Below are 11,901 nucleotides of genomic sequence, written 5' to 3' on the forward strand. Positions count from 1 at the left end.
TAAATTACCACAAGTACAAAGCAAAGAAATGTAGTTTGCATCTATCCAGAAGTGCTACACAGGATGTAAATATTTATTTAAATGTGTACAGAGACACGGACTATAAATTTGATAAAATAATTAAATATGGAAGCTATATACAGATTATACAAGAAAGTTAGGATATGGATTATATATACAGTACAGATCAAAAGTTTGGACGCACCTTCTCATTCAAACAGCTTTCTTTATTTTCATGACTATGAAAGTTGAAGATTTACACTGAAGGCATTAAAACTATGAATTAAATCATGTGGAATTATATGCTTAACTGAAAAGTGTCAAACAGCTGAAATATGTCTGATATTCTAGGTCCTTCACAAAGTAGCCTCATTTTGCTTTTATTACTGCTTCTCACACTCTTGGCGTTCTCTTGATGATCTTCCAGCGGTCGTCACCTGAAATGGTTTTCTAACCGTCTTGAAGGAGTTCCCAGAGATGCTTAGCCCTTGTTGGTCCTTTTGCGTTCACTCTGCGGTCCAGCTCACTTCAGACCATGTGGATTGGGTTCAGGTCTGGTTATTGTGGAGTCCAGGTCATCTGGCGCAGCATCATCACTCTCCTTCTTGGTCAAATAGCCCTTAAGGCTGATTTATACGTCGGAACTAGGTCGTCTGCGTGTGTGTCGCCGTGAACACAGAGACGTCCCCGCCCCCTCCACAGACACTCTACTGCACCTCTCCAAAAGTAGGTGACCGCAGACATGAGCCCTCTGATTGGTCAAATCTACATCTGCTCTACACTATGCATGTCCTGTTTGGTTCCTTACCGGCTTGTTTTGTTTGTGTGACCGCCATTGTGGAAAACAACAAGTGAAGATGGAGCAGCTAGAAGAGAATGCTGGGACCTTTTTTCCACCTGGATCCCCGCTCTTTTTCACCCTCATGTCCCTCCATTGTCACACAAACTTGCCCCCACTTCATCACCGCCCCGGCCGTATCTAGACCCACAGCTGGTTCCTGATTGTCCCTCTTGCGTTGTTGCGTGGAATAACATAGAGCAGAACACGCTTCAATATTGGGCATAAATCAAAAATGTCTGCATCATACCTGCGACAAGCTCACAGCGACACACTGCTGCTTGAGGATAACCAGCCCTTTACACAGCCTGGAGGTGTGTTTGGGGTCATTGTCCTGTTGAAAAATAAATGATGGTCCAACTAAATGCAAACCGGATGGATCAGCATGCAGCTGCAAGATGCTGTAGTAGCCATGCTGGTTCAGTATGCCTTCAGTTTTAAATAAATCCCCAACAGTATCACCAGCAAAGCCCCCCACATCATCACACCTCCTCCTCCATGCTTCACGGGGGGAACCAGCATGTAGAGTCCATTGTTTCACCTTTTCTGCGTCGCACAAAGACACAAAGGTTGGAACCAAAGATCTCCAATCTGGACTCATCAGACCAAAGCTCAGATTTCCACTGTTCTAATGTCTATTCATTGTGTTCTTTAGCCCAAGCAAGTCTCCCCCGATTGGTGCCTGTCCTTAGCAGCTGTTTCCTAGCAGCTATTCTGCCATAAAGGCCTGATTCACACAGCCTCCTCTTAACAGTTCTTCTAGAGATGCGTCTGCTGCTAGAACTCTGTGGCGTTGACCTGCTCTCTAATCTGAGGTGCTGTTAACCTGTGATTTCTGAGGCTGGTGACTCTGATGAACTTATCCTCCACAGCAGATGCGACTCTTGGTCTTCCTTTCCTGGGGCGGTCCTCATGTCAGCCAGTTTCTTTGTAGCACTTGGTGGTTTTTGCGACTGCTATTGGGGACACTTTCAAAGTTTTGCCAATTTTTTTGACTGACTGACCTTCATTTCTTAAAGTAATGATGGCTGCTGGTTTTTCTTCACTTAGCTGCTTTTTTCTTGCCATAATACAAATTCTAACAGTGTATTCAGTAGGACTATCAGCTGTGTTTCCACCTGACTTCTGCACAACAGAACCGACTGTCCCAACCCCATTTATAAGGCAAGAAATCCCACTTATTAAACCTGACAGGGGACACCTGTGAAGTGAAAACCATTTCAGGTGACGACCTCAGGAAGCTCATCAAGAGAAAGCCAAGAGTGTGTGAAGCAGTGATCAAAGCAAAAGGAGGCTACTTTCTGAAGGACCTAAAATATAAGACATATTTTCAGCTGTTTCACATTTTTCAGATAAGCATATAATTCCACATGGGGAATTATTATTAGTGGGGTTAAAGGATAAATGACAGATAATAGCAGATAAAAGATTTGCTGATTATATACAGCTAGAGTTGAGAAGTACGTGTAAGTGATGGAGGAGATCATTTCTGCTCCCCATCAGTTTCCCTCACCATCAGCCTGGGTCAGAGCCTCCATCACTTTGACCGGCAGCGACGAGCCAAACGTCTGCACGTCGTAGAAAACCGTCTCTGCTGCTGCGGCGTTCTGGACTCGAGAAGGCGTCGACCTGGAGAGGAGAGATCAGACTCTATGTTAGCTGACCTCAGACCTGGATGGATGGATGGAGGCTCAGCCTTCATCATGGTGGAGGAGTCAGACAACCCAGAGATGGATGAGCTCTGATGACTCAACAATGGTCTTATATTAGACCTCAAACCTTTTGCCATGATTTTACTGCAGAACACATGATCTTCTGATATTAAATATGTTGAGAGAGCAGCAGGTGTAGGGCTGTGAAACTATCCAGGTGTTTAGTCTTCAAAAGAGAGGCCTGATGTGTCAGATGTTTAGACACAGGAGGACCTGCTCCCCATTGGAGGTTCTTTGGATCAAATGACTTAGATCGAAAGCATGGTGGAGGAAGCATGGTGATCTGGGAATGATTTCCTAAATGTCAGAGGAGCAAAGGGAGTAAACATTATCCAGCTGAACCCTGGTTTAGCTGGTATGGACTGATTGAATTTAACCTACAGCTGCTTGATGATCCTAAACACCATCAGTCAGAATGAATTATGATAAATTAGCAGACAGCTGGACAGAGTGTTTCCATGGCAACCATAGTGTGGGTAACAGAAGCTGTAGATGATCCACGGTGATTATCCTCCATCCATCCACTCACCTCGTAGACACTGGAGTCCTGCGGGGGGAGAAGAGCAGCCCTGCCGCCCCGGAGACGCTCTTCCTCCCCGGGGTTCTGCTCTGCTGCCTGCGGCCGGAGCCCGCCGGGGTGCTGCGGGGGCTGAACATGTCTGCCTTCTGGAGCTTCAGCACTTCCAAATAAAACTAATAAAACCCTGAATGTCTACAGGCCCACACAGAAAACAGCCGCTCCAACTGTCTCCAAACACCGCGCGGCTCAGTCGCGCCGATTCAACGTCACCGTATAGAAACCACGTGACCAGAACAGAGAGGCAGTTGATGCCGGAGCGCCCTCTGGTGGCGGTGGAAGGACGCAGCTCCCTAAACGCCTCCCTTTAAAAAAACATAACTTCTTATTTCAGGTTTCAAAAAGAGAAACTAGTTTGTTATTTATTTCACGACGAGCAATTTAACAATAATAAAACCAAACACATCGAAATGTTTATAACTATAACATCGAAAACACAAATATTGATGCAATATAAGTAGTCATCAGTCTCACACCAACAATGGGATAAAGGATTTATTGATGTCGTGGCAGGTCAGCAAACCTCTGTATTACAATACATGAGAAATCTTTTAGATGGAATTAGTTCCACAAAAAAAAAAAACATTGGAACATAAGAAAAAATTTTTTTTAGGTATAGACTGACCAAGAAATAAAGTAGTATAGAATAGATGTTCCATATAACTGATAAATAAATACAATAAATGACTATGTATTATTAAAATAAATATCATATTTATATATATATATATATATAATGCAGTTTTAACTAGTTTGCCAACCGCCATAAAACCTCACAAGAAGAAGTGTGACCAATTGGATAGGTTTCTGCATTTCCACCCCAGAACAGCAGGTGGCAGTAATGGCCACGCCGGCCGCTCAGTGCCTGTTCAACAGATTAAAAGAAGAAATCCATGATGGCGCGGCAATGAAAGGCAGCGGAGCTCCTTCAGCCACAGTCTGGATTGAACTGCTCAGTTTCACTTAGATGATCTGAAGGCAGCGAGAGCGACACAACATGCAGTGAGTATCTGTTTGCTGCTGGCAGTGATACCCAGTTTGATGTTTCCTCCTGACTCCTGGGACCGTTAGGCCCCGATGCTAGCTCTATTAGCCCCTTCCTGCTATCCAGCCACAGCCGGTGAACCTGAGAGGCTTTACAGTAATTTACTGCAAGAATAAATACGCTGTAGATGTTTATTTTATGCAGGAGTGCATATCAGAATGCATGATGATGGATTACTAGCATGCTAATTAAGATGCTAACCTTTAAACAGTATACATTCTGGCAAAATAAAGCCCAAGACTGGAGAAAACAACAGTATGAAAGGATGAAATCCTGCGAATATTATTTCTAAATCAAATACCTGACATGAAGATTGCTCAATTAAACTGTAAATAATGTCGCTTTAATTTCGTTTGAATAAGTTTTGAAGTGAGAAAGTCCACCTGAGCCAAGTGATATAGCTCTCTGCATCAGCAGTGCTGTGTCTGTCTCCCTGCCAGCTCCCAGATCAGCTTCTCTGATTGGTTGATGCGGCGGGTCCAGCAGCTAAAAGTTTTCCAACTCCAGCATCTGCTGCTTCTAAAGCGCCTCAGATGTTCAGAAGCTCATGAGCTGTTGCTCCTGCTGCTCAGACGCGCTGCAGGACCTTATGCTGCGCCTTGATGTACACCAACCATTCACTGAGCATGTAAACCAGCTGCTTCTGCTGCTTGTGGTCTGAACGTAGCTCTGGTTTAAGGTGGACCTCATGGTTCTGGATTCAGAGGAGTTAAGGTGGATGAGCCCATAGAGTTTAGGCATTGAAAATCATAAATGAAACTGTAAGATTCATCAGAAAAACCTCAGGGATTCAGTGAAGGATGAGGAAAACAAGAGAACTGAATAGATGCTTCTTGTCTTTGTCGGCAGACGTGCTGCAGTGTTTCTATGTTCCCTAACCTGTTTCCACCTGTTTCTACTCTGTAACTTTAGTTGTATTTTATTTGGACATTTCAGCCCAAAATGTCGTCACATTATTATTTATCAAAGAACAGTCGCAGGCCTTCTGGATGATATTCTAGTTGAACCTTTTTACCGCCCCTGATGATTTTCTGATGGTAAACTTTCCTGTTTTTTTATTTATTTTTTAATCTCCTCCCTGCTTTTATTTTTGTGATTATAAACGTCTCCAGGAGTGATCATGAACTTTCCAAACCACCAAGCCGCCCTGCAGACATGAACTCTTTCCAACCTTAAAACCAGTTTCCTTGTTTTTCTTCAGTATTTTATTTATTTTTTGTTTTGCTCTGTCGGTTCAGGGAATCTGATCTTTGTCTACGGTCTGGTTGTTCAGCCTTTTTTTTGTTGGTTTCTGTGCGGTTCTGATCGGTTTGTTCTGGTCAGGTCATGAAACGGGTTCGGGCTGAGCAGATCCAGAATGCTGTGGCTCAGTACCTGAAGAGGAGGCAGTATGTGGACACTGACGGCTCCCTGAAAGGAGCCAAGCTCTTCCAGTCCACAGAGGAGTTGGCAGCCGGCCTGACAGGTCAGCACCTTTCTATGGCTGCTTTTAAAATCCTCGCTGGAGAAACTGAAGCCTTTTCTACCTCTTCCTCTCTGTGAGCAGTGCAGACGGAGTCCGGCTGTACCAATGTGGTCTCTGCTGCTCCCTGCCAGGCGGACCCCCAGCAGTATGAGATCCAGTTCTCCAGGCTGCGCTCCTTTCTCTCAGGTACCGCCCCTCCCTTCTTTTATTTCTGCATCTTTAGGATCAGAGGTTCTGTTTTTGTCACGAACACTAAAACTCTTTTCTTTGTTCTTGTGAGCAGAAGCAGAAATCTCCTACGCCCAAGAGGTCAGCAGCCTCCTGTATCCCCTCTTCGTTTATCTTCACCTTGACATGGTGCACTGTGGCCTGAAGGGGGCAGTAGATGGTTTTTACGTCCGTTTTCACGACGCTTTTCTTCACGACGTAGAGCAGCGGTTGGTGGTAGAGCAGCTCCGTCACGTTGTGGCTGCGCAGGATGTAGCAGCCAACCCCAAGCTGAGGTCCTTTCTGGAGCACAAGTATGTGGTGCACCTGACGGAGCCAGCGTACAGCTACCTGCTGCGCTACCTGCAGAGCGACGACAACAGCGCCCTGTGCAGGGTCCTCAGCACCCATCTACAGGTGGAGGTCACCGCCTCCAGAAGAACAGAGTACCAGCTGTACGGAGCCGCCGGAGGCTCCATGGCCACGCCCATCTCGGTGTCGTCCTCCTGGCTTGGCGGAGCAGAGGGCGGGGAGGGGGTGGAGGTCCCTGCAGGGATCCCGCAGAATGAGGTGGCGCTGCTGGCGCTGCAGGACTGCATAAAGAAGGTCCGGGAAGGCCCGCCCTCCCTCACCACCATCTGCTTCTACGCCTTCCACCACACGGAGCAGATGCTGAACGCCGCCGAGGTTTCTCCGGACAGCCGGCTGCTGGCCGCCGGCTTCGACAGCTCCGCCGTGAAGCTGTGGAGCCTCCGGGCCAGGAAGCTGAAGGCCAGACCGCACCAGGCCGACGTCTCCTGCATCCACCTGGCCTGCGACGTGAGAGAGGAAGAGGTCAGAGTTTAATCCGTTAAACTTGGGAAATAATTTAAGGATCTAGTTTCTTTTACGCAAACATATGTTAATAGGATTTTATCAGAGGAAAAAAACAAAATGTTGAGTAAAATGACCTGAAAATGTATAATTAAATTAACTCTGACAGCTCTGATGAGGAAAAAGTCCCAAATCTAATCCCGAACAGATTAGCTCCACTGAGGAACAGGTGGTGGTGGTGTAATGCTGTGGGATTAACAGGCTCCTCATCATAGGGAAGAGGGAGGCAGAGGATAACTTGGGATGAAAACATGTGACGTAGGACCTGATAGTTATCTTTGTTTCTCAGTTTTTTTTTGTTTTTTTTTAAAGCTAATGTTTACAGAGGTGCTCAGACTCAGACTGGTTGCTCCGCTGGTTGCCATGGGTCTCTCAACTTCGGAAATTTGTTTTTAAATTACTCACTAAAAAGGTAAATGGACCATATAGTGACGCTTTAAATGATTATATTCTCACCTCAAATTATCTTAAAATGTAGTCAATGGAGCGCTCCATTGAAAGCTGCTGACGCAGTGCATGCTGGGACAACATCCGGGGACTTTTTCCGTTCTCGGTCTGCTGTTATTGTGAACTGGAGCAGTACTAGGGCTGAGAGTGATGATTTTTCATGAGCACACGAGAACGCACAAGTACACAGATTGAGAAACGCCCAGAGGCTCCTGGCCTCTCTGGGTCTAAAGGCTGATTGACTCTTTGAAATCAGGTCATCTGCGTGTGCGTTGTGGTGAACGCAGAGACGTCCCCGCCCCTTCCGCAGACAATCTGCTGCACCTCTCCCAAATTGTAGGTGACTGCAGGACAGGAGGCCTCTGACTGGTCAAATCTACATCTGCTCTACACCATTCGTATTTCCTGTTTGGTACCGTACCGGCTTTCTTTGTATGACGCCATTATGGAAAACGACTGGTGAAGTTGGACCAGGTAGAGCGAGGTGCGCAAGAACGCTGGGACTTTTTTCCACCTGGATCTTTTTCACCATCATGTCCCTCCGTTGTCGCACAATCTTGCCCCCACGTCCTCACCGCCATTATCCCCTTTTGCGTTGTGGCGTGGAATAAATATAGCACAGACCACGCTTCAATATTGAGTATAAATAAAAGATGTCTGCATCAAGCTCAGTGTGACACACTGCTGCAGGAGCCCTTAAGCAGTGGGACGCAGAGTTAAGCCAGCTCTTGTTCAGATGGACTGGTTCCCACTAGGAGCTGCATTAAAGTTGTTTTTGTCTCTCTTTGCTCCAGGGGGACGAGGAGGAAGGCTGCGGCAGTGAGATTAAAATGCTCCGCGGTCACAGTGGCCCCGTGTATCGCACCGCCTTCCTGACTGACAGCTCCGGCCTGCTCTCCTGCTCAGAGGACACCACCATCCGATACTGGGACCTGGGCAGCTTCACCAACACGGCGCTGTACCAGGGCCACGCCTACCCGGTGTGGGACGTGGACGTCAGCCCCTGCAGCCTTTATTTCGCCAGCGGCTCTCATGACCGCACCGCCCGCCTCTGGACGTTCTCCCGCACCTACCCGCTGAGGCTCTACGTGGGGCACCTCTCCGACGTCGACTGCGTCAAGTTCCACCCCAACTCCAACTACCTGGCTACCGGTTCAACGGACAAGACGGTCCGGCTGTGGAGCACCCAGCAGGGGCAGTCGGTCCGGCTCTTCACCGGCCACCGCGGCACCGTGCTGTCGCTCGCCTTCTCACCCAACGGGAAGTACCTGGCCTCCGCTGGAGAGGACCAGCGCGTGAAGCTCTGGGACCTGGCAGCAGGGACTTTGTTTAAAGACCTGCGAGGACACACGGACAGCATCACCAGCCTGTCCTTCAGCCCCGACAGCAGCTTGGTGGTGTCCTCCTCTATAGACAACTCTGTCCGGGTGTGGGATATCCGGAACAGCCACGGCGGGACGCCTGCCGACGGCTCGTCCAGTGAGCTGGTGGGGCTGTACGTGGGAAACACCAGCAACGTCCTTAATGTCCAGTTCATGGCCTGCAACCTGCTGCTGGTCACAGGAACGGCTCTGGAGAAGGCTGAGCAGTAGCTCCACAGTTCTAATGTTCACACGTTAACTTCACCAACAGGTCAAACTGTTCATTCCTTCTTTTGTTTAAGTTCCTCAAATTTTTGTTCATATATGACAGCTATAGTAGAACTGAAATGTTTATTAAACTGTTTCTGGCAGATATGATGTCATGTTTTTTTTATAGTATAACTAAGAAGATTGGTTTTCACTCCAACTTCTCCTTTAGAGCCTCAGGAAACCTGATTGTTTATGTAATCTGTTACTCTATGAAGAAAAATATTTTCAGCTGCTTGTATCCAGTCCCACACAGCTCGCATGTCGGCAAAAAAAAAAATCAGATCTGGGTCACTTCAGGCTGCTGTGTGAACGTCGCAGAAGGAAACACTGTGATTGACTAAACTTTTCTAGAGATTCAAAAGAACAAGCAGACACATTATCTCTGCATTATCTGAGAAAATATTCCTATATTCAACTACGGAAACAAGAAGATATGATCTAAACCTTGATCTAATCTCACTGTCATGGAAATATGGTGGATTAACATAATTTGATGAGCAGACTTTTATACAGCAGTAAGCTTTGCTCATAAACAGCTTTACAATAACTTATAGTGCCTCTATTGACTTGTTATCTTTTACACAGATTACTAAATATGTTCATGTGAATGAAACCAATGTAGATGACCCCCTCCCTCAAGATGAAAGAAGAATGGAAACCTGTATGAATATCTCTAATAATTGGTGTTGGCCTTGTTTTACCTACAATGTGAGGGAAGTATTTTGAAAAATATCCTACATGCGAGGACTTTATGGGGACATTCAACTGGTCCCTATATGGTAAAGTTCTGTTCTTTGAGTTGGGGTTAGGTTTAGGACTAAGGTGTGAATTTTGTTTAGGTTAGGTACATCTTGGTAATATTTAAGGTAAGGGTTAGGGCAAGGGTCTGGGTTAGGCCATATAAAATGAATGCAAGTCAATGAAATGTCCCCATATGTCATGAAAACAAAGCTGTGTGTGGATGATGTGTAATGGAGGTATATGTAAATGTGTTTTGGTAATTTGTTTTTAGGATTTTTTTTACCGTAATATTTTTTTTAATCAAGAATACATTTTTGTATTTATCATAAATATATTTTTTATATGAATACATTTTCCTGTGACAAAGGAAGGGTGGGCAAGCCGGAGCACACAGAGAGAACCCACACAGGCACGGGAGAGTTTGGCAGCTCCATGCAGAACTGTCTCCTTCTACAAGGGAACAGCACTAAGCACTGTACCACGGTGCAGCCCCATTCTGTTTACCAGGATCTAATCAACACCAAGGTAGGAGTCTACCTCAGAAAAAGGCCCTGGTATCCAGGCAGTGCTTTTTTATTTAAAAGGAACCACAGAGTTTTATGGAGGGTGAAGGGCTAAATATTATGGACTGGATTCTGTGAAGGGGTCTGGGAAGTTAAGGGTTATGGAAGAGTTATGAAAGTTAAGGCTAATGGTTATGGGCTAACACTGAGGAAGGGGGCTAATTTAAAGCATTTAGAAGTGAAGTTTTGGAATTAGATAAATATTGTTTTTGTCAGTTTGAAGTTTTGTTTGGCAACAGTTTCTTGAGGTTCACCAGAGGTTTGTTTTCTGACTTCAATCTTTTGAAAAGCTTGATAATTATTTTCCTTACAGATTTATTTTTTGCTTTTCTTTCTTGGGATTTTTCAGTCTCCTGATGCAGATTTTTCAGCTCCTCCATAAGGCTCTCTGTTGACGTTTTCTTCTCCTCCTCCATCTCTGTCAGAGCCGCGTTTGCAACTGTCTCTTGAAGGCAGGCCTTCTCTGTTTGCCACTGCTGCCTTTCACCATGCAGATCCTTCTGAAGGTCTTTCATTGCTGCATCCAGATATCTAATAGCGTTCTGCTGCTGAACACTCCTGAGCAGCGTATCCCTGCTCAGGAGACGGGACTTTTCGTGGGCCCAGAGCCGTGTTTGCTGCTTCATATCTTGCTCCATCTTCAGCAAAGCAGCCTTTAAGTCACTGGTTTCCTGCTCTTTCTCAGCTAAGCAGATCTCAGCCTCCATGGTTCTGGCTTTCTCAGCAAGCAGACTCATTTCCAGTTCCATGACTTTTCCTGCAGCATCATGAGTTAGCTGGCCGTTTTCCTGCTCTTTCAGATGCAGAGAGGCTTTCTCCTGTTCTAACTCATCTTTCTGTAACTCCACCTGCTTTTCCAGCTGCTCCACCTCATCTCTTTGTTGTTGGTTTGCCATAAGATGGGATTTTTCTTCCTGCCACTGCTGCCGCTGTTCCTCCAAAACTTTCTCCATTTTGACCAAAGCAGCCTTTAGTTCACTGGTTTCCTGAACTTGTTGGACCTCCTTTGCTTTTCCTGACTCGACAAGAACAGCTGCCTCTGTTTTCTGAGGCAAAACAGAGAGACTCTTAATTTGTTCTAATAATATAGTTTTATTTCTTGTTGAACAGCTGCCCTCCCCTCTTCAGTGAACTTTAAGCAGAGCTCAGCTTCCTGTACTGCTTTCCTCTGCAAGTTTTCGGATAGTTTTTTTTTATTTTTCTTGTTGAAGTGCTGCGATCTGCTTACATTTTGAGCTTATGCAGATCACAGCTTCCTAAAAACGGCAGGTAAGTCTGCCTCTTATTTATGGCATCTCAATCCACATTTTGGGGGTAGTAACTAAAAACACTTGCTCTCCTTACAACATTCTGGCTTTGTGAAAAACCAACATTAACAGATGGATTGAGCTGAGGGAACAGACATCTAAATAAGGTTTGACAGATAATGAGCGGTAAGGCCATGAAACACTTAAAAAGATAATAAAACTTTTAAATCAACACGCAAAAAATTCCAAACCAATGAACAGAGGCTGAAACAGGAGTAATATGTTCATGTTTTCTTTCTAAAGTTGATTCTTGGCTCAGTCCAACATACTCGGTTGGATTACGATAATCCAACCGAGTCATAATAGAAGCATAATTTAAAATCTTGAAATGATGCTGTGAAATAAATGGTTTAGCTTTGGCCAGTTGCCTCAGATGATTATAAACTGAACTTGATTACAAATTTTCAGTGCATAATGTTTAAAATCACTGTCCAGTCTCAGACCCAGGTTTGTTACTGCTGTGCAGAAGAAATAAATAGTTGTGCCATATGCCAT

At 45.4% G+C, this 11,901-nt stretch overlaps 2 protein-coding genes across 2 annotated transcripts in view; one reads left to right on the forward strand and one right to left on the reverse strand.

The window, feature by feature from the left end:
* Positions 1-3,329, reverse strand: part of nup133 (nucleoporin 133kDa) — a 26,534-nt gene extending 23,205 nt beyond the window's left edge. The window contains exons 1-2 of the mRNA XM_015396687.1: positions 3,080-3,329; positions 2,352-2,467 (exon numbers count right to left, since the gene is read on the reverse strand). Of these exons, the coding sequence (XP_015252173.1) occupies positions 2,352-2,467; positions 3,080-3,207 (244 nt within the window). The 5' untranslated portion in view covers positions 3,208-3,329. The remainder of the gene's footprint in view (positions 1-2,351; positions 2,468-3,079) is intronic.
* Positions 3,330-4,001: 672 nt separating this feature from the next.
* On the forward strand, positions 4,002-8,896 carry taf5l (TATA-box binding protein associated factor 5 like). Its single transcript, XM_015396688.1, has 5 exons — positions 4,002-4,129; positions 5,496-5,637; positions 5,719-5,823; positions 5,921-6,678; positions 7,959-8,896. The coding sequence occupies exons 2-5, from the start codon at positions 5,499-5,501 to the stop codon at positions 8,754-8,756; spliced, it is 1,800 nt and encodes a 599-aa protein (XP_015252174.1). The 5' UTR covers positions 4,002-4,129; positions 5,496-5,498; the 3' UTR covers positions 8,757-8,896.
* The last annotated feature ends 3,005 nt before the right edge of the window (positions 8,897-11,901 follow it).

The sequence above is a fragment of the Cyprinodon variegatus genome, unplaced genomic scaffold (assembly GCF_000732505.1).
Source record: "Cyprinodon variegatus isolate N-32 unplaced genomic scaffold, C_variegatus-1.0 Scaffold815, whole genome shotgun sequence".
NCBI lineage: Eukaryota > Metazoa > Chordata > Actinopteri > Cyprinodontiformes > Cyprinodontidae > Cyprinodon > Cyprinodon variegatus.